The sequence below is a fragment of the Myxine glutinosa genome, chromosome 1 (assembly GCF_964187855.1).
Source record: "Myxine glutinosa chromosome 1, kmMyxGlut1.1, whole genome shotgun sequence".
Lineage (NCBI taxonomy): Eukaryota > Metazoa > Chordata > Myxini > Myxiniformes > Myxinidae > Myxine > Myxine glutinosa.
In genome coordinates this window covers 76,183,993-76,211,355 of record NC_136261.1, presented here as the reverse complement: position 1 = coordinate 76,211,355, position 27,363 = coordinate 76,183,993, and the positions used below count along the sequence as shown (strand labels likewise).

Here is a 27,363-nt window from a genome sequence, read left to right as displayed (position 1 = left end):
ATGATGGGCAGACACGCAGACAGACGGGGATGATTACAATACCCCCCCTTTTTAAAGCATGGGGATGATCAGGAGAGCGACGGAGACTAAGAAAGGAGGAGAACATAGAGGACCTTTAACTCCAACCACCATCACCTGAGTTTTTTCACATCTTATTTCAGTCTAATTACTTTCTCTGAAAGTCCTGGCAAGATTGTACCTAGGTAGAACACTTACCGTTGAGTGGTCATATTTGGGTATAATCATCGGCTCAACTACAAACTGTTGGATTCGTGCTCCGCAGGCTGTGCGTTGCATCACAAAAGTGCATCATCCCTCGGATGGACATTAAGCTGGCTGTCCCGTCTACTAGCATTCTGTGGTGGTTCCCACGGTGTTTTACAACAAAATGTAGGCAAATTATGGCCGACACCCAGAACAAACTCAAAATTCCGGCCCTAACATCCGGAGACAATGTAGCAAGGATTGCCAACTTGAGAACGCTCTTCAACATCATCATACTGTTCGAGTTAGTTACACGATGGGCAAACCCAACCTGGGGCAAAGAAGCAGAAATACACATTCAGATTCTAAGAGGAATGGTGCCACAAGAGGAGGCCCTCTCGAGCCGTGTCAGCCGCAGCCAAGTGAGCAACATAGGAGCGCACAAGGAAGTATCACACAATACCTTATGTTTGTTTGTTTGCTGAAAATCGTTAACGAGGGATGTTGCGAGCTGGGAGAAACCCCTCAATGCAACACACTGCATCAGGAATGCCAATGTGCAGCTTGCGGCCCGCAGTGTTAATGCGAGAGAGAAAGTGCAAATTACAGCCCTGCTACAAAAAAGTCACGACACGAAGAACTCTTCGGGATTTCCTTTTCTTGCCTCAACCTTCATCGTCGCTGCTACTCCAAGCATCTTGATATGCTGAACAGCGCTTATTTGTGCCTCGATCCTGCGCCAAAAGGTCACCACCCATCACACTCAAGGAACAATATTCCATTTCACTTACGATCAGGTTGTTGTTGTTGTTGTTGTTGTTGTTAATAAAAAACAATCATCATACATATTTGAGCCATATGAAAATTGTAACAAAACATCTGTTACACTTTTGTAAAATAGCACAACCCACCAAGTACACAAAGTCACCAAGTCAAGAGAGAAAGTGAAAGATGTTATTTCTCAGGATTGAGTGTAGAGCTCACGCACTCAGACCGAGGCAAACGCACCAATAATATGTTTGGATCGTCACATTTCCCCCTTTTTCGACAAAACATAAACAGTCAGACAAATGGCTGCGTTTTAACCATCTCACCTCGGCATCATCGGCTTCGCCACACCGCCCCAAGTCTGGAATCCAGGCCAATATATTACAATCACTTCCGGCACTATAAACTTCCTGCAGAGACGGTGCATAGCAATTCTACAAACATTCTCTAAGAGGCATGCACATCAGGGGAAAGAGGTTAAATTTTAATATATTATAGGGTGAAGTGATTGTTTTAATTAAATAATACTTTAAAGGTATAAGTTATAAGGTTAATCTGGCCTTGCTCTTCTTGCCCTCTCCTACTTCTGCCCTCCCCAAACCACCCACGACACACACGTTCCTCTTTAAACCCACACCTGCTTACCCTTCAACAGTCCAGACTGGTTGTCCACCTGCATTCATTCGTCCCCTTATTCTATCAGTCGAGGAATCGTCATCCTGTGTCTGTTGTCTCGTCGTCCTCACTTAGGTCTACTTCCACTCAAGTGGATCATTTCCCATTCTGTTTCTCTCCGGACCATTGTTAATTCTTACTTTTTTCCTTGCACATCATGTCCAGCCCAGCGCACTCCCCTCCACACCTTTTGTCATCCATTAATTTGCTGCCCTTTGTCTTTTCACTCCTCTTCTTCTTTTGTATGGAAGACACGGCTGTGGGGTAGCATCATTGGCTGAGGGCATGGCTGTGCTGCTGATGCAATGAATGAATGAATGAATGAATGAATGAATGAATGATCGTTTTAAAGCCATTTCCCCCGCTAGAGCAGGGGTTAGCCTTGCGGGCCCCATGACAATCATGGTTCCCTGTTTGAGGCAATGTTTTTATGGCCGGATGCCCTTCCTGATGCCAACCCTTGGTCACGCTCTCACGATGCGCAGGGATACGGTGTACCTATTCTAAATCGGGGTTCACACCGTGATCAATGTGATGATGCAATGCCCTCTGTAAGTTTGGGCAGGAATTTAGAATTTGTTCAGGATGCCGGTGATGGAGGCCTGTCTGTGAAACCGGGATAAGAGGCCGAGATTCAGACCCAGATTATACAGCTTAGAGGTGAGTGTGCGTATCTCTAGAATTGTCTAGATCATCCTGCCTGTCCTATTTCAATTCTCCAAAACCCTTAGATAGAAACAAAAAATTCTTCAAAGTGCCTGTAATCATAACAACGTTAATCTTTGGTCAAAGATATTCCTCAAGTTTACCAAAACAGTGCAGCTTGAATGTCGATTTGCACAAAATAATTAAATGAGTCATACAGCCTCAATGTTTTATGGCCGATCCGTGTCTGCTTAACATATTCTTCCCTTGGAGGTTTTTAGCTTCACACAAATAGTCAGAAATTTTTGAAAGAAACACATGGTGTTGTGATTCCATGCAACAGTACCTGGTAGAGTGGATGGTAAACGCAGCAGTTGACGATGCCATAATGCCCGACGAGCTCGTGTAACAACTGGCCGCTGTATATGTCCAAAACGGAGATGTTGCTGTCAGTCGGAACGAACGCCACATTGGGAGAGCAGCCAGAGGACATGCAAAACTTCAGGTTTACATGCCTCTTGATCCGCACCTTACCATAGTTTACCTGCGTGCAGAAATTGATAGGTATGACGGCAACAGCTTATGCTGACTTTGGCTGAAATATAGACATAGCAAAAGAGATCGAAGTAAGAAGAAATTTGAATGCAAATCAAACAGGCCAAAATTATATAATTAAAATGATGGGGAAAATGGATGGAAAAGGGCAGCGGAAGTGAATGCATGGACGTTCATGTGTTGCGAGTCGTGATAAAGTCAATCAATAGACAGGTCTTCATAGTCCAGGATAACACCACCACACAAAGAAGCAGTTTAATGGCAGTTTATTTATTCTTCATTTTCTGCTTTCATATGCAGCCTGTCCCTGGTGTTGGGCTAGCGGCTAGGGTGCCGGCTTAGGATCCTGGGTTCCTGGGTTCGAATCCCGGTCGATCGCTGAATTAACGCCAGGGGGGTTGACTCAGCCTGTCATCCTTCCGAGGTCAGCTAATTGAGTACCAGTTCACTGGTAATTCCCTGTTTGTCGTTAAAGGCGGCAAAAAGGGTTGGCGTCAGGAAGGGCATCCGGCCGTAAAACATTGCTTCAAAAAGGGGACCGAAACAACAACAACCACGGTTCCCGAAAAAGGCCAACCCCCGCTTTGCGGGGAAAAATGGCCTCTAAAGGTGGTTATATGCAGCACATGGATGTGGGTAGCATGTTTTGCTGGGGTCACAGCTGTGCCACTGATGCAGTGCCCCCTCCCTGTAGGTTAAAGCAGGAACTTGGAATTTGGTGAGGGAGCCAGCAATAGCTTGCCTACTCTTCATGAAGGACAACATGGTATCTTTAATGGTCCACAAACTCATTCTGGGGCTGACAGGATGGCCTAGAGGTACGCACACTCGCCTCTAAGCTGTCTAGCCTGGGTTTGAATCCCGACCCAGCTATAAACTGTCAGTTCAGTGTTTCACAGGCAGGGTGATCCATCAATGTGTGTGACGTCCCTCGGATGGACGTTCAACTGGGAGTCCCGTCTGCCAGCATGAGTTGGTGGACTTTAAATATCCCATGGTGCCCTTCGCAAAGAGTAGGCGAGTATCGCCGGCACCATGGCCAAATTCCAAATTCCTGCCCTAACTAGGCGAACGTCTGCCAGGCCAGTTTGTGAAAGACTTGGGCCAAGTTTCCCCTGGCCGACCCCATAAGGCGTGATAACAGTGGCCATTAAAGAGCAGCACCAAAAACCTAGTACTGACAGATGGGATGCCGAGTTTAACATCCAACTGAGGGGCAGCACACACATCAATGAATTGCCATGCTTGCGAAATACTAGGATGACAGTTTTTAGCTGGGACAGGATTCAAAACCAGGCGAGACAGCTCAGAGGCGAGTATTCATAGCTTCCTCAACTAACGCCTTTAGGAAAAGGGCAGGACAGAGCCAATCACACAAGTGCAGGTTCTGAACCGAAAGCCAGTCACCTTCTCTATGCACAACTGTATGCACAAAGTAACAAGGTGTACGTAGTAATTCACCGATATATCTGCAAAAACGTCAATATCAGTCAAGGAAATCGTTGAAAACGACGACATGGTGCTCTTATATGACCTGACCAGCCCAACAAGCATCGACATTGAAAAACAACGCATTTTGATGGGACATATTGATCAGATATTTAATAAAGGAAAAGGATGGTGTGGTGATAATTCCTTTCAGTGTGCTCGTTGATAATGATGATGTTTAAACCAGGTGATGAGAATGTTTAAACCACAAGAAAATAAATCTCACTCACATTTAAAATGCAATAACGTGTTGTAAATTAAGTCCAGTTGAGGAATACTCTGTCTCTCCAAAGGTTGATGAAGAAGGAAATATTTATTGGCATCGAGCTGCCGCAGCTTTAAGATGCGTCAGATGCAAACAGAGGAGGAGATCGATTTGTTGTCGTCATGGTTGTTCAGCCAAACAACAACAACAACAACATGCATTTTAAGGCCATTTTCCCTGCTAGACCGGGGGTTAGCCTTGCAGTCCCCATGACAATCTTCTCCATTTCGCCCAATTTTCTGCATCTCTCCTTGTTAACCCCCTTGCCCGCATTTCTTCTTCCACCACCTTTAGCCAAGTCTTTCTCGGTCTTCCCCGTCCTCTACTTCCTTCTACATTCATTTCCATCACTCTTCTCAACCAGTCACTTTCATCCTTCCTCAACACATGACCAACCCATCTCAACCTGTTCCTCTTTACAGCATCAATCACAGGCTCTATTCCCATCATCTTTCGCAATTCATCATTTGTCTTCCTCTCTCTCAACGATACTCCGCACATCCATCGAACCATTCGCATTCCCACCCTTTCCAGCCTTTGTTGCTGCTCTACATTCATTACCCATGTCTTGCTCCCATAAATCATAACACTTCTCACACATGCAGCATACACCTTTCCCTTCAGCTTCAACGACACTCCCCTCCTCATCAGCACGCTACTCAGTTCCCGAAACTTCTTCCATGCACATCTCACTCCTGCAACCGTTGCCGAGTCTGATCCACCTTCACCATTCAGCATGTCTCCGAGGTAGCAAAATGTTTTCACACCTTCCACCTTCACGCCGTCTCCAAGATCCAACTCAACATTTCCTCCATCTGCAGCAACCTCTGTGCACACCTTACATTTGAATGTAGCTGCCACACTGGTTAATGACCGTCTCAGACCACTACATTTTTGATGAACCCACTCAGCGCACATTGTACATTGAATGGAGTTCACTCCGACACCCTTCCTGCACACAGCACAGGGCCACTTCCCAGTTCTTTCCACCTCACCACATGCTTTACCACTTGCCATCACCTTCGTCTTTCCTATATTCACCTTCAGACCTTTTGTCTCCATACATTCCTTCCACTTGTTCATCTTTTCCTTCAGTCCATCCATACTTTCCGCAATAAACACCAGATCATCTGCATACAACAACTCCCACGGTAAACCCTCCTTTACGTTCTGAGCCAGCACCTCCAACACAGCAACAAATAGTAGTGGACTTAGTACCGACCCCTGATGCACTCCCACCTTCACCTCAAACTCACCACTGTTCCCGTCCTTCGTCCTTACAGCTGTGCATGCTCTTTTGTACATTGCCATCACTACTCTGATCAACCATTCCTCCACTCCTAACTTCCTCAATGCCCATGTCAATACTTTGCGTGGAACCATATCGAATGCTTTCTCCAGATCAACAAACCCAAGAAACAACTTCTTCCTCTTCTCCATGTACTTCTCCTGCAACTGCCTCACAATAAAGAGCATGTCTGTCGTTCCTCTTCCTGGCATAAATCCAAACTGCATTTCGTCGATCTTCACCTTCTTCCTTATCCTCCTCTCCAACCCCCTTTCCAATACCTTCATTCCATGCTCCAATAACTTTATCGCTCAGTACGAGCCACACTCCAGAGGGTCACCTTTCCCCTTGTATAGAGGGACGAGGGTACTCAGTTCCCAATCCACTGAAATGCGGCCTTCTTTCACCACCAGATTACAGATCTCTGTCATTCTCTTCACACCCCAACTTCCTGCTGCCTTCAACATATCTCCCACAACTCCCGTCGGCCCTCCCGCTTTTCTACTCTTCATTGCTTTTATCGCTTCCTCAACTTCCTTCTCAGTTGTCTTCTCTGCCGGTCATAAAACTGGGTTACTCTCTACGTTGCCATCCCATTCATTCTCTGTATTCAACAGCATTTCCATATATCTTTTCCATCTTCCTTTAATTCCATCTGGGTCCACAACGATTTGTCCCACTTCATCCTTCAAGCAACTCACCCCATCACATCACACCTCTCTTTCGCTATCTGCTTTGCAATCCTGAATACCGCTCTGACCCTCTTCCGAATCCAAGCTTTCTCCGAACATTTTCCTACATGCCTCCTGCACCTTTGCTACCTCTTTCTTTGCAGCCTTCTTGGCTGCCTTATAACTTTCATGCTCTGCTTTTTCTGCTCCCGTACCCTTCGCCTTCTGCCACTCCTTGAACTTCTTCTTCTTCTCGTCAATCCTCTTTCCAACTTCCTCATCCCACCACCATGTTTCCGAGTGCCTCGGTGGTCCTTTTGTCCATCCACATACCTCACCAACGGCTCCCAACAGACTATCTTTCATTGTCATCCAACCACATCATCCTCTACCCTACTCAGCCACTCTTTTAATGCCTCCCTTACTGTCACCTCTTTCAACCTCCACACCTTCATTCTCGGTTGGTACTTCACCCGCCGAGCTCTCCTCGCACCTTTCACCCTTATGTCGCAGACAACCAAGTGGTGCTGTGAAACAGCCTTCTCCCCCGGGATCACCTTTGTGTCCTGGAGGTGCCCCCTATCTCACCTACGCACCATCAGGTAGTCAACGGTTGTCGTCGACACACCTGGCGTGTATGTAACAAGCTTATGATCCTCTTTCTGGAACTGAGTATTACAAATAAACAAATCAGCTCCATCAGCAAACTCCAAAATCCTTTCACCTTCTCCATTTCTCACACCATATCCGTAACCCCCATGAACTCCCTCAAAACCATCCATACTCCTTCCCACATGTCCATTTAGGTCTCCTCCTACCACAACAACTTCCTCATCTTTCACATTTTCCATCAGCTTCTCTATCATCGCACACCAGAACTTGTCCTTCTCTTCATCGCTCCGGCCAACCTGCGGAGCATATCCCGAGATGACGTTCACCAAGAGCTTTCCAATCATCATTTTCACCATCATCAACCTATCACTCACTCTCGTCACACTCACCACACTGTCTACAAACTCCTCAGAAAACAGGACACCAACACCATTCACGCCCTCGGGGCAGGGCACCCTTGCCACACAAACCTGTATTTCTGTCCCTGCCTACCCTTCACCATTCTCACACCACTTCCCTTCTATCTCGTCTCTTGCACACAACATATGTCCACTCTTCTTCTGATCAATACTTCCACCACTTCTCCTGATCTCCCTGTCATTGTCCCTACATTCCATGTCCCAAACCTCAGAAACCGATCTCCATTTCGGGCTGTACCCTGCCCATCTATGGTTGTTCAGCCAAACAAACGTTAATCCACTTCGTTCAATGGTTTTGTTGGTGTTGAACCAAATCACTATTAAATATTAACGTGTTGAGTGACTCGTGAATAAAATGAAAGTCTTGCATGGAAAAGCACGCTTCAAGCTCCAAATCGTGCTGTCAGACGAGCTCTCTGTGTGGACCTTGCAGTATCCGCTACATCCATTGGCTCTCTGGAAGGACTCCACTGATTAGATAATAGTGTTCCCACGTTTCCTTTATTACAAATATTAGCAAAATGTAAAGATTAAATAGCCCCGGGTGTGCTGCCGGTCATCTCTTGAAGTTGTAGTTCAGACCTCTGCTGATCTGGGGGAACCTCCTGGGAGCCCCCATGATCCTCTGGTGGGCTCCCTGATCCGAAAAAAAAAAAATCCAAGACAAAGCGATCCTGCGGACCATCGAGTAGAAGGGCTGTATCGGGTTGCAGAGCAATCGGTTGGCAAGTAAGAGTGAGTAGGGATTCAGAAGTTTTGGGGACAACCCCGTCTGGGAGACCCCATGATCCAAAATCGAAAAAATTGAAGCCCGAGTGATTGTGTGGATACTGTCTTGTATTCATTTGTCAAATTTCAGAACAATGAGCCGGATGATAAGGGAGGAGCACCAAAAAGAGCAAAAAGTCAACGGACGGACGGATGGACGGACTGACATCATGACCCATTTTATAAGTTCATCTCTTTGAGAATCGAGATGAGATGACCTGAAATTAATGAGTCACTACAGATGGCATTGCTAATCGAGGTGCCAGTACCCAGTGACTTTGACATTCTCATTAATAATGTGGAAATTTGAAACATGTTCAGGTACCATGATCTTCTAAATGAAGTAAAGAGAACCTGGAACTGATGAGTACCGACATTGTGACACGGAGCAACTACCGACAGACGGAGAAAGTACCAATGGAGCAACTGGCGTGATAAACCAAGAACAAATACACCTATTAGGTTACTACTGACCGAAATGGGATCACCAAAGATTTAAAAAATTTTTTTATAACTATCAAATATAAGCCTGTGGAAAAGTAGAACAACAGAAGTTAATGCAAATCAAGCAGACCAAGAGACAAAATGGGGAACATAAAAAGCAGTGGGAAAACAACAATCAGATGCACGAAAGTAAAACGAGATGGATTGTGCGAGAAAGGTGAGAACAGGGACTCAGCGAGTTTAGTAAAGCTCAGTCTGTAAATGGGAGAGACCATGAGGGAGCGAGGGGCAGCAGAGTTGAAATACTGTCCAGAAGACCTTGAAACACCATACTCGGAAGACTGTTCTATAGATGAGAAGAGGGCTATGGAAGAATGCCGGTGAGTGTTGAGCTTGGACACAAGGAAATGGTGGCTGTCAGCACACATGCGACAAGAAGGGGAAGGGACGTAGCGGAGAGGTGAGAGGGCAGGAGGGGCAAGACTAGAATCTGGGCCATCAATCTGCCTAAGGTGAGCAAGAATCAGACTGTGAGACTTGGCTTCCTATTGCAAGAATCCAACTGGAGAGTTCATATCACACATTACTCTGTGCAGACTTGAGAAAAAAGGACATGGGCGGGGTCTGCGAGTAGCAAATTTGATTGGTCAAGATGATGTAAAATGCCGTAATACTTTGTCCAAGTATTGCTACATGAAAGGTTTTGAAAGTGCAAAAAGGCAAACGGTGTTCTGCAGTGTTCAAGTATATAATACAATTTCAATAAAGTAAATATTTTAAAGGTTGTAGAAAAAAATCGGAAATAAACCACCGTTGATGCAACGTCTTTTACACCACCTTATTTTACACGTTGCATTAGTTATTCGTGCCTGTTGTTCGTGTACTTTATGATGTCCTTCAAAACAGAAAGTTTCCTGTTTGGAATGATTTTCAGTTTTGTTTAACTGCCAGGGAGGCAGACAAAGTAAAATGATGATCTCACTCCTCTCTGCGCATGCACAATCGGGACAAATTCAGAGCCAAAGTACTGCTAAACTACAGGTTCGTTTTCCAATTCATGTCCCGATTTGTGTTCAAAATATAACATTCAATTTAAATCAAGTTGTTCCTCAATCATAATTGACATTTGTACACAGACCGCCAGAAGTAAACAAATTGCTTAACCCCACTTTTTTGCTTTGTGCACATGGGGTAATGACACAGAGTGCCTTTGATTCCAGTGGCCCAAGGACGGACACAGAAGGAACAGCACCGATCCACGGTGGTGAGCCATTTTCAATGACTCTCAGGATAAAGGTTTTCTAATTTGTACACCCATAAGCTGAGATTGGCAGAAGAAGGACTTGTTCATGGGAAGAATTCTGAGGCAACAACTGAATTTTAAGACCATCTTGGAGGTATGATTTTCCCAATCGAGGTTGTAGCTGATACAGAGACACAGGTGCTCCAAATATCGTATCACTACAAGAGGCTAACCACAGAAATATTTTGTTGGTGTTACATAAATGACTTGTTTAAATGGATTATAAGGATATTTGTGCACAATAGACACATCCACATAATACAGATTGGTCCCATAAGACTGGTTACGGTTGTGCATTATTTTATTTACGCTTTTCCTATTAATTCCACTGACATACTCATATATTGTGAGCCTGTGAACACATTCCACAGTGCACAGTCGTAGCCAAAAATATTGGCACCCTTGCACTTTTTTCAAATAACTCACAATTTTCTCGAAACATAAGTTTAAATTGACAAAAGTATTTGGTCTCCACAATTCTTTATTTCACTGTTAATATTACAGAACCTTTGTTTTTGATTCAGAACTCAATACTTCCTTTTAAATCAGAAAAGAAAAAGAAATGTCATTGACAAAATTATTGACACCCTAGACTTAATACTTGGTAGCACAGCCCATGGACAAAGTAACTGCAGTCAAGCGCTTCCTATAGCCATGAATGAGCTTTATACACCGCTTTACTGGCAGTTTGGCCCACTCTTCTTGGGCAAACTGCTCCAGTTTTCCCAGATTTTAAGGGTGCCTTCTCTCAACTGCTGTTTTTAGATCTCCCCACAGGTGTTCAATGGGATTTAGATCTGGACTCATTGCTGGCCACTTCAGAACAGTCCAGCGTTTTGTTTTGAACCATTCCTGGGTGCTTTTTGAAGTGTGTTTGGGGTCATTGTCCTGCTGCAAGATCCATGACCTTCGACAGAGACCCAGCTTTCTGACACTGGGTTTAACATTGTGCTCCAAAATGCCTTGGTAATCTCTTGATTTCATGATGCCATGCACACATTAAAGGCAACCAGTGCCAGAGGCAGCACAGCAACCCCAAAACATCACTGAAGCTCCATGTTTGACTGTAGGAAAGGTGTTCTTTTCTTTGAAGGCTTCATTTTGTTTTCTGTAAACATAGAGATGATGTGCTTTATGAAAAAGGTCTAATTTGGTCTCATCTGTCCACAGGACATTCTCGCAGAAGGGATTTGGCTTGTTCCGGTGTGATTTGGCAAACTCCAGTCGGGCTTTCTTATGTCTCTCTCTCAGCAGTTGGGTCCTCCTGGGTCTCCTGCCATAGAACCCCCTTTCATTGAGTTGGCGACGGATGGTGTGAGTTGAAACTGTCGTACCTTGTGTCTGAAGGTCAGCTTGAATCTGTTTGGCAGTTGATCGAGGTGCATTCTCCACCATTCGAACAATCCTTAGCTGCAATCTTCGATCAAGTTTCTCTTGCGGCCACGACCAGAGAGGTTGGCTGCTGTGCCATGGTCCTTAACCGTGGGCACAAGAACATCAAGGTCTCTGGAGATGGACTTGTAGCCTTGATATTGTGCATGCTTGGCTACAATCTTGTGTCTGACCTCCTCAGACAATTCTCTTGTTTTCTTTCTTTTCTCCATGCTCATTGTGGTACACACGGTTACACAAAACAGCAGAATGGTAATTGCTTGCAGGAGATAACAAGACATGTGGACCACGTAGAATATGGCATTTCAATGTGGAATCACACCAGCATGCGCTGTGCTCAGAAGGGAATCCCAAAAAGGCCAAACCACTGCTTACCAAAACATGCTCGCCGGTGTCCGTATTCCACAATCGCAGCCTGTGGTCTGTCCCACTGGTGAGTAAGTGTAGACCGTCATCGGTAAAGCACAATCCGTTCACGTGTCCGTTGTGTGCCGTAATGCAGGCTGTGGAGGGAAGCGGAAGTGGAAACTGCTTTTATTACCCCACAATGCCTTCAGCCAGCCCATCCCTACTTCCCCAACTCAAAATCATCATCACCATCGTGTGCCATATCCTATGCATAGCATTGGTGCTGCCTAAGCAGTTACTCGGCTACAATCCTGGCCGGGTCATCACTCTGACTCTGGAAGTCAGGGCTGGAATTTGGAATTTGACCATGATGCCGGCGATAGCTCGCCTACAATTCACGAAGGACACTGGGGGATCTTTATCATCCAACAACTAATGCTGGCAGACCGGATGCTCAGTTTACCATCCATCTGAGGGATGGCACACACATTGATGAATCATCCTGTCTGTGAAACACCAGGATGACAGTTTACAGCTGGGTTGGGATTCAAAGTCAGGTTTCACAGATTAGAGGTAAGTTTGCATCCCGCAAACTCTACTCAGGATACTATCTACACAGCTGAGAAGTAGGCTGAACAACAGGTATTATTACCTCCGACATTGAAGGTGTATGGATGTTATGTTTTCACCCCTGTCTGTTTGTCTCTTTGTCTGTCTGCTTGTGAACAAGATATCTCAAAAGGTTGTAGAGGGATTCGGACGAAATTTGGTGTAGAGGTTGGGTATGTGACACAGATGAAATGGTTTGATTTTGGTGAATATCTGGATCCACATCTGAATCCAATAATTTTTAAGTGATTCTTCACTATTGATAGATAGGGCAAAAACAATATACAGCACAATATCTGAAAAGGTTGTGGACGGATTCGGACGAAACTTGGTGGACAGGTTGGGTATGTGACAAGGAAGCATTGCTTCAATTTTGGTGAAGATTCGAGTCCGGATCCGGATCAGAGAATTTTTAAAAATTATTCTTAACTATTGAGTGATTGGGCCAAAAACAATATACATGTATAGCATGTTATTTCAAAAAGTTGTGGATGACTTATGTCAAAATCTTGCTGATGAGTTGGGTAAGTGACAAGGACAAGCTGATTAGTTTTTGGTTCAGGTCTAGATCCAGATCCAGATCCGACCTATCAGTGGGATACAAAACGTAAATGGTTCAGCCTGGCGGAGATGTACTCTCTACCTAGTACTGTTCTAGTTACATCTGAAATCATATTGATCATCATAATCCTCAAATTAAATCCTTGAGCACCCATAATCTATCAAATGACATCGACCAATTCACAGACTCAAAGTTGAAATGTTGAGGTCTCAGGGCAACCATAACACATTATATGACTGGCTTGTGGAGGCTGACCTCTCTGGTTTGGCTTGCGTGACACATCACGGCTGTGCTGGTCCAGAGAAAAAAGAAATGCTGAGGCCTTACGGACGTCCCAAATCCTCACCTGGTTATCCTCACTGTGGCAAGAGAAACAAAACCATTATGTGCTTGCACAATAAACAACGTCATGGTTGGTGGAACGAGGAAGTTAGCGATCAGTTAATTAAGCAAGAGAAAGAAAAACGATGCAGTGAGGCAAAAATATTTATCGTTCTTTCAACCAACTTGCAACAAATGCAGCTCAATGCCGATACCTTCCAGTTGCCAAGAGGTATTCATTTCGTGTTGACCAGCGAACAGCCAGCACTCCTTTCTGATGGCCTACAGTCACCATACAACCAGATATAGCTGATGAAAAGAAGTACTTAAACAATATACCACAAAGTTAAGGATGGATTGTTGACCAGCGATATCTCAAAAAGTTATGGATGGATTCGGATGAAATTTGGTGGACATGTTGGGTGTGTGACAAGGACAGATTGATTAGATTTTGGTGAAGATCTGGATACTGGAATTTTGAAGTGATTCTTCACCATTGAGAGATAGGGCCAAAAACGATATATAGCACGATATCTCAAAAAGTTATGGGCGACGGATTCGGATGAAACTTGATGGTTGATTTATGTAGGTGATAAGAACAAGCTGATTAAATTTTGGTTAAGGTCCAGATCCAGATCCGGCCAATCAGCGGGATATATACAAGGCTGCTCAGCCTGATGGAGGTATGCGCTCGACCGAGTGCCATTCTAGTTGATCATGCCATCGTGACATGGTATTTCTCTTATGACTAGCACAGTTTCAGAAGCCAAGAGTCGAAATATTTAATGCTGCTGCCTTTAGCTGGGTTTGAATCCATATTCACTTAGACACCAGTCCAAACCACTCTGCCGCCACCGTACCCATAAATACATCGCAGTAAACAAAATAATAGAATGTGAACGTACCATAAAGTGTGTGGGTGCTCGATCCAGATTTGAGGTCACAAAGTTGCACCCTGAAATTTGATGTCCCGACTGTGGTCAGACACACATTTTGAAACATTAGTTTTTAAACATTAATGTGAGGGCGATGTGGTGAAGAATCTGGTTGTGATCTAATGTGAGCATCCTCAAAACCTAATGTGATGTTGAATGTTGAACATGCATGTGCAAAAATAAATAAACAAATAAATAAAGTGTTAATGCAGACACCATGTCAGTTTCCCTTCCCACAGTCATGCATTCATGAGATGAATCCCAGAAAATACGTAATCACTCAAAATGGCAGATAAATATAGCATTTATTTCACTTTATCCCCATCATGGTGTCCTTCACAAGGAGCAGGTGAACCATCAATGGCACTCTGTCCAAATACCTGTTCTAAACTACAGGGGGGTACTGCATCAGCTGCACAGTTGTGCACCCATCAAATTGTGCTACCTATCGTCATACACTGCATACGATATAAAAAAGACCAAGACTGATCTTGAGTGAAAAGGTAAAATGCAGTCTGCGTGATACAAAACAATTACCTTGTATCAAGTCAATGAAAAAGTTTACAGAATTTGCTGCTCTTCTAACTTTGAAAAACAAAACCACATGTTATGTATGTGGTATCCCTTTCACCAAGCAAACCGTTGAGCCCATTCCAACAGCCGCAAAACAAAATAGCCAACGTGGCATCCGTTTGACAACTTTTGGTTGGCATTTGAGGCCTTAGAAACAACCTGTCCCTTACGTGATGGTGTTTTTTTGTGACCGAAGTGTGAAGATCGCTGCTCTTCTCTTAACTGACTTAAATGGGGGTGAGGGGGGCATTGATACACAGCATGTCAAATGTCCCAGATCAAACAACACGCGTCTCTCTCTCAAACTCACCAGCGATGAGACAGTGTTTTGTAGCGATTGGAGACATGTGGTGACAGTTCACAGGGTGTGCAAACTTGAAAACATCTGCAACCTTGCATTCAGAGGGGGGGGGGGGGGGGGGGGGCAGGGGAGGGACAATCCAAAACAGCTTTTATTAACTACAAGAGTGGTTCAGGTTTGGCCTTGACCTGTTTACAAGAGGCACAGTAATGTATGTCGATGAATCAATTTTGAGGGATTTGGTTTTTTGTGGCATTGCTAACCAATGAATGAATGAATGAATGAATGAAAATGAATGATCGTTTTAAGGCCATTTTCCCCGCTGGAGCGGGGGTTAGCCTTGCGGGCCCCATGACAATCATGGTTCCCTGTTTGAGGCAATGTTTTTATGGCTGGATGCCCTTCCTGATGCCTGATGCCCTTCCTGATGAGTCGCCTCTTACGATGCGCAGGGATACGATGTACCTATTCTAAATCGGGGTACACACCAGGATCATTCATCCCAGCAAGCTGGTACTCAATTTGCCGACCTCGGAAGGATGACAGGCTGAGTCAACCCCACTGGCGTTAATTCAGCGATCGATCGGGATTCGAACCCAGGATCCTAGGAATCACAAGCCGGCGCCCTAACCGCTAAGCCAACACCAGGCTTAGGATAACCAGGATAACCAATGACTACAATAAAATGCTTCCAGCACTAAAGTGTGCAGCCACCTTAACCGTTAAGCCAACAGCAGGGATATGTTCAGTTACAGAGGAAAAATATTATGTCACTCCTCTCTGCACTCGTGCGATCGGGATGAATTCAGTCAAGGTACGGTAAAATGGCAGACTTGTCTTCCGATTCATGTTCAGAGATTCGTGTTCAAAATATAAACTCATGATCATAAACCAATAAGACACAGACGGACATGAACCAATTGCTTAACCCTGCTTTTCGCTTCGCGTGCATGGAGAAATGATGTATACGTCCTGAAGAATACGATACACCAGGCATATAGCAGGTTCTACTCAAATGGGCGAAATGCATTTCCAAAGCTGGAGAGCACCTTAAGAAGGAATTCCAGAATTATTTTTGCAATACAGCATATGATTATACATACTAGATCTTTTGTGAGTGCAAACAAAAAGTCCATGTCAAATTTTAACCACATTCAAAGTACAATTCGTTCACAAATCTTTTGCTCTCTTGAATACAAAGCAAAACCAAATTTCAAAAACAGAATTACCAAATAAAAATCATTAATGATTTTTTTTCCTTTTCATTTTTGCATCTTTATAGCATTAGTAGCCTGTTTATAGTACTAGGAAAAAAGCCTGTCAAATATGACGGATTGGAACACTTTATTTGATGGTGCAGCCTCGTGAGCGTGCCAAAGTCTGAAGCCTCAGCCTGCCAGGTAAGCTTATACCTTCTATATTTATTAGACAACATATGGATGTAAATGAACACTCGTTTTACTCTGCACGCGTTGCACGTCACACGTGCAGCGAATTTCACCTCCCTGCACATTGTATTTATTGTTGTTTTAACAAACGCTTCTGTACACCGCCCTTAAGGCTCAGTTTGCAAGCCACCATCTACAATTCCAATTGAAGAGACATAATTACTCTTTTATGGAAAATGTTTTTTGAGTTTGTTTTATCCTCAAAAATAGCCGGAGTAAACACACATTCGTGTTAAAAGAATGGCCTTTCAAGCTTACCACGATGAAGGGGGACAGACGTCTGACAAACACACAAACTGACATTGTTTTATATGGTAGATATCTGACATAAATGAATGAATGAGTGAATGATCGTTTTGAGGCCATTTTTCTCCGCTAGAGCGGGGGTTAACCTTGCGGGCCCCATGACAATCATGGTTCCCTGTTTGAGGCAATGTTTTAATGGCCGGATGCCCTTCCTGACGCCAACCCTTGGTCGCCTCTTACGATGCGCAGGGATACGGTGTACCTATTCTAAACCGGGGTACACACCGGGATCATTCATCCCAGCAAGCTGGTACTCAATTTGCCGACCTCGGAAGGATGACAGGCTGAGTCAACCCCCCTGGCGTTAATTCAGTGATCGACCGGAATACGAACCCAGGATCCTAGGATCCCAAGCCGGCACCCTAACCGCTAAGCCAACACCACATCTGACATAATTAATAATAAAAATTAAAGTGTTCCATTTAACAGCATACAACTTCAGTGAATTTCTCATCAATTCAGATTAGCCTGCTGAGCATATTGCTTACGATGCTGGGATCCCTGGTTTCAAATCCCCTATGCCATTTTGATTTGAAACTGGAGCCCCAGCATCATGTGCTATGTAGCTCGCATGAGAACGCCAAGCAGGCCAACCAAAAGAGTGCATGTGTTCAATAATTTAATTGCAAAATAAACTTGAACAGCACTGTTGAGAGCACAGCTCCGACAGGCAGAATAGTTTACGTTTTGTATCCCAATGAGAGGACAGATCTGGCTCCGGACCTGAACCACAATCAAATGACTTATCCTTGTCATCTAACCAACTCATCCACCAAGTTTTGTCGTAACCCGTCCACAACTTGTTGAAATATCGTGCCATACATCATTTTTGGCCCTTTCTCTCAATGATGAAGAATCGCTTCAAAAATTAAGAAATTATAGTATCCGGATCCAGATCTTCACCAAAATCGAATCAATTCGTCCTTGTCACACATTCAACCTGTCCACCAAGTTTTGGCCAGATCCGTCCATAACGTTTTGAGATATCCTGCTCACAGTCAGAGAAACAAACAAACAGACAACGGTGAAAACATAACCTCCGTCCACCTTTGTTCATGGAGGTAGTAGTCTAACAACGGTGTAGCCGGGCTTGTTTTATACTTTAGTTGAAGAGAACAGCATGACCTGGGTGGGGATACCAGTTAGCAGTCAGCAAATAATGTAAAAAATGAAATTTTGTTAACTTCAGGCATGAACAGCCAGTTCGTGGATGACTTGGTTAAAAAAACGGCGAATGGCAAATGATGAAACAATAAATTCCACATTCCCGTGCCACCTTCAGTCGAACATCAGGCATTGAGAGCACGCTCTCTATATTTTCATTCCAAACAGCATCATTCGTCATTCCAATTACAAATTAATACCATAGTATTAATATATAAAAATTATATTGTTAAATCACGATAGTATCGAGATATCAAACCAGCGAACCGTTATCATCTGTTCACTTCCGGATTCGGGAGCAAGGTCCGTGTCGATCGCATTTGAAAATCATGATTGTATTGAGGAATTTCTGAAACCTCCTACCTACCTTACAACACCTGCCTGGACCACAAAACGTTCCACAGAAAGTTATTGTATTTCCTTTTAGTAAAATATGCAACTGAAAAGGTTACTAAACGCTGTCCCTCTGTCATGTGACCAGATTCTCAGCTCTGATTGGTGTATGTTTGAGGGGATATACAGATAGACAAACGCTGTTCTAGATGGCATTACCCTACGCCGTAAAAAATTAAATGAGTAAATAATCACACCTAGCTCGTCTTCACGCTGTTGAAACCAAAGCATTCAGAATCATTGGAATCTCCCGCGATGAAGCTAACTCCAAGGGCCTCTCACTCACTCACCACAGGCAGGTTGGTGGTCTTTCCGTCTTCTACCGACTCCTCTCTGGCCTTGCCCCCCCAGCTCTCTCTAGGCTCTCTCCCGCAAATATTCCTACAGGTCGCACAAGATCTGCCTGCAACCCTCTTATGGTTAAACTGCCAAAATCAAGACTCTCTGCTCACCTTCACTCCTTCATTCCTCTTTTCTCCCACCTCTGGAACAAACTCCCTCACTCTCTTCAATCCCACTCCACCCTCCAGGTCTTTAAAACAGCTGTTCACCACCATCTCTTATCTTCCCCCATCCAAAACCTTGATCTTTTCTACCCCCGCTAATTTCACCCCAATTCCGCTTTTTTGAAATACCAACTTCTGTCCTGGAAGTCCTTGGTGTCCTTGTGTTTTATACTTCTCCCACCCCCCCCCCCCCCCCTTCCCACGCCTCCGCCCCCCAAGCCCTCTCCCTCCCACACATCTCCCTGCTCTCAAATGTTGTGGTTGTGTGCTTCCCCTTCTCTCCCCATCTTGTTTTCCGCTCCCTCTTTTTGTGTGTTTTGTTTGTCTGGTTGATTTGTTTGTGAAGTAAATGTTAGCTCTTTCACGAGCCTCGATTCAGTATGCAAAAAAAATAAAAAATAAAAAAAATCCAATGACTGCAGAACATGCTACATAGAGTTAATTCATAACTTCCATTATTAAGTTCCCTTGCTAGTTGCAAAAAGGTTATGTGTGCCTTAAAGTTATATTTTAAATATTCCAACATTTATGCAAGTCAAGGATAAAGTATCAAACAGTCTTAACAAGAAGCTTGGTGAACCGACATTAATATCGATCAAACATCTACACAGGATTGAGACGACAGTGTCCACCTGCAAGCTGTTTGTGTCCCACACTTTTAACGTCTGGTCGAATGAGCTCGATGTGAACATTCCGGTATCATGTGGATACCACTGCACTGTCTGCACCGCAAACCTGTGATTGTTCGGATTTGTCCTACAGACCAAGACATGAAGGAGTGGGCTGGGATTAGCGGAGTAGACACCGTCAAACAATGAACTGCTACGTTGTAGTATACTACAAACAAATGAGATTATAATTTACTTTTATAAAGGAAGAAACCTTCTGGAACAGTATGGGTATCATTTAACCAATCCAAGGGTGAGGCTTTTCTGCCGTGGCTCCATGACTGCATTGTCCCTTCAATTTGTAAAAGAGGTTCACAATATGCACTGGGGGAAAAGGTTGGAGACAACAGAGAAACAGACACACACAAACACACAAAGATGGACAGAGACGATAGACGAGAGACAAGAGACAAGAGACGAGAGACGAGAGACGAGAGACAGACATGAGAGACAGACATGAGAGACAGGCACGAGAGACAGACACGAGAGACAGACACGAGAGACAGACACGAGAGACAGACACGAGAGACAGACACGAGAGACAGACACGAGAGACAGACACGAGAGACTGACACGAGAGACTGACACGAGAGACAGACACGAGAGACAGATACGAGAGACAGATACGAGAGACAGATACGAGAGACAGATACGACAGAGATGAGTGAGAGACGAGAGACGAGATACAGACACAAAAGACAGACACGAGAGACAGACACGATAGACAGACACGATAGACAGACACGAGAGACAGACACGATAGACAGACACGAGAGACAGACACGAGAGACAGATACGACAGAGATGAGTGAGAGACGAGAGACGAGATACAGACACAAAAGACAGACACGAGAGACAGACACGAGACAGACACGATAGACAGACACGAGAGACAGACACGATAGACAGACACGATAGACAGACACGAGAGACAGACACGATAGATAGACACGATAGACAGACACGATAGACAGATAGACAGACACGATAGACAGACACGAGAGACAGACACGATAGACAGACACGATAGACAGACACGAGAGACAGACACGAGAGACAGACACGAGAGACAGACACGAGAGACAGAACAACTTGGTTCTAAACACCAAGTTGAAACATTCTGAACATTCCAACCCCCAAGTTTTGGAAAATACATAGCACCTCAGACAGACCCTGCAATGGAAGCAACAGCAGGACACGTTTTGGCTGGTAAATGAAAAGGCTTGTCCCAAGCACGGTTCATGTGGTAGATGAAGATGAGGCCCTCAGAATCAGCAGAAATCATGCTGTGTTGGCACAAGGTTAAGAGAAGAACTGTCAACGTTAGGAAGATGCGAGTAATTACCAAGTTGCATCAGACAAGCAGAGCGAGAACAAGCACGGACGACAGACACACACACGCACAGACACCTGTATATGGTGTTTGGTTAACAAATTCAAATTATAATTTGCACTTTCATTGTCCTAAGCACTTTTCTAATACAGACAATAAACTCACTGCTATTGCATGTTGGTCAATATTTGGCAAAAACATTCCTCAAAATCGAAAATTAAACCAGACATACACATAAGTTAAAATTATGTGTGGTAAAATAATCTGCAAATCACAAAGAAACTTGTCCAATCAGAATTTTATATCCCCACAGGTACAGAAAAGGACCATCATGCCCCAAAATTACGAGATAAATGGCTACCTTGTTTTAAAGACATAAAATATATTCAATGCACACGAGGAAGGCTCGTACTGGCCTCAGGTACAAATAAATGGTGAGATTGTAACGATAGTGAACCAATTTGGCTGTTCTCAATGTGAAGATCTCACGGGCAATATTGGTCTTGAAACACAATCAGATGTCATCGATGATACATTGGATCATGAAAAATAATCGATTGAATTTTGCTTCACTGCACTTCTTGGTTCCCATGATGTTGAAAGACTTGGTGGCGGAAAAGGAATGGAGAAGGCCTCGTTGCATTGTCCTCCACTGGTGTGAGTTCGAATCCCAATGCTGCTCAGACATCTGGCCCGGAGACTATATATGGGCACCATTGGGTCTATTTTTCCTTAGAAATGCCCATAAAGCACCTTCACTCTTTCATTCCTCTTTTCTCCTGCCTTTGGAACAATCTCCCACACTCTCTGCAATCCCACTCCTCCCTCCAGGTCTTTAAAACAACTGTTCACCACCATCTCTTATCTTCCCACATCCAAAACCTTGATCTTTTGTACCCCCGTTAATTCACCCCAAATCCGCCTCCTTCAAATACCGTTTTCTTTCCTGAACGTCCTTGTAGTGTCCATCTTGTTTATCCCGTTTACCTCGCCCCAGCCCTCTCCCTTCCACAGATCTCCCGATGTCCCTGTTCTCTACTGTTTTTATGCTTCTGCTTCCTTCCTTCCTTCCCTCCCTCTCCCTCTCCCTCTCCCTCTCTCTCTCCCTCCCTCCCTCTCTCCCTCTCCCTCTCCCTCTCCCTCTCCCTCTCTCTCTCTCTCTCTCTCTCTCTCTCCCCCACGTTTTATGTGTTAACTCTTACAAGAACATCAGCCTAGTATACAAAAAAAAGGGGTGGATATGGACCGAGGTTCGAATCACGATTACAATACCTTCCAGATTGGGAGGCCAGATTCTACAATGGTAGAACGAAGTAACAAACAATAAGCAACCATGATCTCGGAGCTTGTGCAGCGTCTTGTCGGTTTCACAACAATGGCTGCTATCGTACGGTGCAAACCAAGCACGTCACTTACTATTGCATTTCCACGGGATCCAGGTCCAACGTCGTGATGCTGTGCTCAGAATGGCGTTCCACCATGAACGTCTTGCTTAGTTCCAAGTTCATGACCCTGGAGAATACACAGTTCCCAAAGAACACATGCCATAAATTCAACCCAATTACAGATTCGTCCTTCCAATATTTAGCAACATAAATAAATAAAGCTCCAAAAATTGACAGAGATCGTGTAGTTTTTGCAGTATGCAGCCCAATATGCAAGACACTTGCCAAGGCAAATGGATATGTTCGGTTATGAAAAAGCACCAAATGGGGGAAAAGGGCAACAAGGATAGAGATGGAAATGGAGACATTTAGTCGTTCGCAGCTTACACTGGTCAACAGCCAAATTGGTTCTGACTTATTTTCAACTGTTTCTAACTAATTTGGTGCCCACGAATCCGAAGCTGACCTTAAAATTTCGCTATCACGTAACCTTGACGTAGTACATCATAAGTGTGGAAAAAATATTTAGAGCATGCGAATTTCTTGATTAAGTCTCAATAAGTCTATTTATTGCCACAAAAAATAATATGAACTTTAAGTTTTTATTTACATCACATTAAAAAAATGTAAATCTCCAAAAATAATATGAACTTTATAAAATATCACAAAAAATAATATGAACTTAAAGTTTTTATTTACATCACATAAAAAAATGTAAATCTCCAAAAAGAATATGAACTTTATAAAATATCACAAAAAATAATATGAACCTAAAGTTTTTATTTACATCACATAAAAAAATGTAAATCTCCAAAAAGAATATGAACTTTATAAAATATCACAAAAAATAATATGAACTTAAAGTTTTTATTTACATCACATAAAAAAATGTAAATCTCCAAAAATAATATGAACTTTATAAAATATCACAAAAAATAATATGAACTTTAAGTTTTTATTTACATCACATTAAAAGTGCTTCTGAACTTTACTTTTGCGTTTGTAGGAGCAATCACTTTCATGCTGTAAAGTCCAACAGTAGTCGCCCATCATGTTGGGATTGAATCGGCCTTGATATCGAGTCTCCATGATGGCAATTTCCTGGTGAAACCTTTCTCCATGTTCATCACTGACATCGCCAAGATTTTGTGGAAAGAAGTCCAGATGAGAATGGAAGAAATGTAACTTGAGTGACATTCGAGCACCGAGCGCCTGGTAACTCTTCAACATCTTGTCCACAAGCTCTTCATCATTTGGTGCTCGAAAATTTCCAAGGTAATTGTTAGCAAGAGCCACAAAGCTATCCCAAGCAACGCTTTCCAGCTCAGATAGTCTCGTTACAAAGTCCTGATTAGTGAGTATAACACGAATTTGAGGACCATTGGAAACACCCGCCTTTAGTTTGGCCTCAGATACAATGCCTTGGAACGTCATGAGCAAGTAGTGGAAGCGAGCAACATCTTGATCCATGGCCTTCACAAAGTTCTTCATCAAACCAAGTTTCAAATGAAGTGGTGGTAAGAATACCTTCTCAGGGTCAACAAGAGGTTTGTGAATTTCAAATGAAGTGGTATTCCTATGGTATACTGGTTCTCAAAAACTGGATGTGCTCGTGAAAATTGGATATAAGAATCGAAATCTACAGGTTCATTTTGGTTAGGATCACCTCAAAATATACTAGAACCATAAAACTTTTAAAATTTTGTTGACCAGTGTTATCTGTCTCTGCAGAATTCGATAGAAGAGCAACAATGGGCACTCTTAGGACACCTCAAAGCCAGGCACAGAAACCTCTTCCATTGTCAAGATCGAAATATGACAGCAAAAGTGGCACAAACAAATGCTGATGCCATGAAGCAAAGTACATTTGGATCAAAAGTGAACGGGTCTGTCAAAAGTGAACCTCCTCAAATGTTTCATAAATATGAATCCCCAACTCCCCATAACAATCGCACTGTAGACCCACACCATCCCGGGGACCATGGACTCTTGGATCAGGATTTTACGTGTGTGGATCTAACGACAACTCACGCAGGGTCACCTGGTGTTGACAAATTAAACCGCTGTCCGGCCTCAACACTGCTTCAGCAATGAGCCGGGGTGACATCAGTGCCCATGTTACACTCTCACTTCTCCTCTGTGTGTGCGATTCAGTCTGTTATTAGCCCCCGTTGGACTTAATCTGAATCGGGGGCTTATTGATTGGGTCTCGTCCGTCCATCCGTCCACAACCATATCTCGGAGATGTGTGGACCGGATTTGTTCATACTTGGCATAAATGGCAATACTTTAAGGGATACATATGCACATCGTTTTGTTTCGCGATGCCATCTAAGATGGCCGACTGACAGCCATTTTAGTGGTAAAACCCTGATATTGAACATGTCCTCAACCATTTCTCGGACATGCATTTACCGATGTTATTTAAACATGGCATGCAGATAATGAATGATGGCTTACATATGCACGTCAGTTTATTTTCCAGATCAGATCCAAGATGGCCGACTGGTGGCCCATTTGTTACGTAAACGTGTCCCCAACAATTTCTCAGACATGCATGGTCCGATTTTGTTCAAACTTGGCACGCAGATAATGAATGATGGCTTACATATGCATGTCAGTTTATTTTCCAGATCAGATCCAAGATGACCGACTGGTGGCCCATTTGTTACTTAAACGTGTCCCAAACCATTTCTCGGACATGCATTTACCGATGTTATTTAAACATGGCACGCAGATAAATGAATGATGGCTTACAATACATATGCACGTCAGTTTATTTTCCAGATCAGATCCAAGATGGCCGACTGGTGGCCCATTTGTTACGTACACGTGTCCCCAACAATTTCTCGGACATGCAAGGTCCGATTTTGTTCAAACTTGGCACAAGCACAGTACATGATGGCATACACATGCACCTCACTGTATATAGCAGGATATCAAAAAAAAAACATGGACTGATTCGGAAGACACTTGATGGACAGGTTGGGTGTGTATCAAGGACCAATTGATTCGATTTTGGTGAAGATCTGAATGCTATAAAATTTTTAAAGTGATTCTTCACCATCGAGCGATGGCGCCAAAAATGATACATAGAACGATATCTCAAAAAGTTATGTACGGATTTGGACGAAACTTGGTGGATGAGTTGGGTGTGTGACAATAACAACCTCATTAGATTGTGGTTCAAGTCCGAATCCAGATCAGGCCTATCTCTATGGGATACAAAACGTTAACTGGTTAACCAAGGTATGCGCTCTACTGAGTGTCGTTCACGTTCTACAGTAGTTTCGTATGTAGCACATGGCTGTAAGTAGCATCAATTGCTGGGGGTGCACAGCTGTGTCGCTGATGCAGTGCCCCCTGGAGGTTAGGGCAGGATTTTGAATTTCCGAACTCACCTCCTCGTAGACTCTGCTCGTTGAAGTCGAAATGCATTGTCCAGACCCGTCTGACGTGCCCACAGCAACTTCAACATTTCACGAAGTCACCACAATTGGCAGAGCATCTCGAGAATCTCGGCAGAGCGAGTCAAACACCTCGAAACATCGGCAGCGACAGGACAACACCACCCATGGCAGAAAGTCCCTTTTAATATTAAAATTAAGATTCTCAGGATACAAAAAGTCTCGTTAAAATGATGATCGGAGATGTTCAAATCGATTCCGGAAGCATCAGCTGCAGCCTCTCAAAAGTAACAGATGGTGGTGTTGTTGTTGTTGTTGTTGCTGATATTTTATCTCTCTTCCTTTTCCTAATTTTATTTCACCAAATATTTCTCCCACATATTTCACTTGCTTCATTTCTGAAAAAAAACAAAAAAACAAATTATTTTAAAATAGCTCCACGAATCCAGTATCAAGTCGCCCTTGAATATGCCACCCGCCCGCCACACCATGTGCAATTTTTTATGGTGAACAGTAGGTGGGGTTGGTTGTTTGTGTTTCATGAATGCTTTGCTTAAATAAATTTCTCTGAACGTATGGTTGAACTCGGAGTTCGTTATATTTCATAATGTTTGCTTTAAAATATTTTGGTGAAAGAAATAAAACCAGGATGGTTATTTTATTTAATACAAGCAGGAGTACCCGGCGTTGCCGGCGGGTGAGGGTGAGGGTGGGGGAAGCGGGTGAGGGTGAGGGTGGGGGAAGCGGGTGAGGGTGGGGGAAGCGGGTGAGGGTGGGGGAAGCGGGTGAGGGTGGGGGAAGCGGGTGAGGGTGGGGGAAGCGGGTGAGGGTGGGGGTAGCGGGTGAGGGTGGGGGTAGCGGGTGAGGGTGGGGGTGGGGGAAGCGGGTGAGGGTGGGGGTGGGGGAAGCGGGTGAGGGTGGGGGTGGGGGAAGCGGGTGAGGGTGGGGGTGGGGGAAGCGGGTGAGGGTGGGGGTGGGGGAAGCGGGTGAGGGTGGGGGTGGGGGAAGCGGGTGAGGGTGGGGGTGGGGGAAGCGGGTGAGGGTGGGGGTGGGGGAAGCGGGTGAGGGTGGGGGTGGGGGAAGCGGGTGAGGGTGGGGGGTGGGGGAAGCGGGTGAGGGTGGGGGTGGGGGAAGCGGGTGAGGGTGGGGGTGGGGGAAGCGGGTGAGGGTGGGGGTGGGGGAAGCGGGTGAGGGTGGGGGTGGGGGAAGCGGGTGAGGGTGGGGGTGGGGGAAGCGGGTGAGGGTGGGGGTGGGGGAAGCGGGTGAGGGTGGGGGTGGGGGAAGCGGGTGAGGGTGGGGGTGGGGGAAGCGGGTGAGGGTGGGGGTGGGGGAAGCGGGTGAGGGTGGGGGTGGGGGAAGCGGGTGAGGGTGGGGGTGGGGGAAGCGGGTGAGGGTGGGGGTGGGGGAAGCGGGTGAGGGTGGGGGTGGGGGAAGCGGGTGAGGGTGGGGGTGGGGGAAGCGGGTGAGGGTGGGGGTGGGGGAAGCGGGTGAGGGTGGGGGTGGGGGAAGCGGGTGAGGGTGGGGGTGGGGGAAGCGGGTGAGGGTGGGGGTGGGGGAAGCGGGTGAGGGTGGGGGTGGGGGAAGCGGGTGAGGGTGGGGGTGGGGGA

The 27,363-nt window shown here is 44.7% G+C and overlaps 1 protein-coding gene across 1 annotated transcript; it reads right to left on the bottom strand.

The window, feature by feature from the left end:
- Positions 1-725: 725 nt before the first annotated feature.
- On the bottom strand, positions 726-25,958 carry ERCC8 (ERCC excision repair 8, CSA ubiquitin ligase complex subunit). Its single transcript, XM_068113398.2, has 12 exons — positions 25,751-25,958; positions 22,381-22,476; positions 20,804-20,917; positions 19,596-19,719; positions 15,156-15,237; positions 14,243-14,311; positions 13,553-13,619; positions 13,272-13,375; positions 11,873-12,000; positions 2,639-2,836; positions 1,299-1,382; positions 726-938 (listed from the first exon to the last, which is right to left on the bottom strand). The coding sequence occupies exons 1-12, from the start codon at positions 25,825-25,827 to the stop codon at positions 870-872; spliced, it is 1,212 nt and encodes a 403-aa protein (XP_067969499.1). The 5' UTR covers positions 25,828-25,958; the 3' UTR covers positions 726-869.
- Between the last annotated feature and the right edge of the window lie 1,405 nt (positions 25,959-27,363).

What these genes read in the sequence shown, in the direction of transcription:
- ERCC8 (XM_068113398.2), bottom strand. Translation starts at nt 25,827, where the DNA reads ATGTTGAAGTTGCTGTGGGCACGTCAGACGGGTCTGGACAATGCATTT. An exon ending in GAGCACCCACACACTTTATG is followed by an intron (nt 13,620 to 14,242) that starts GTACGTTCACAT and finishes TGGTGACTGTAG; the next exon opens with GCCATCAGAAAGGAGTGCTG. An exon ending in ACGCAAGCCAAACCAGAGAG is followed by an intron (nt 12,001 to 13,271) that starts GTCAGCCTCCAC and finishes TTCCCTCCACAG; the next exon opens with CCTGCATTACGGCACACAAC.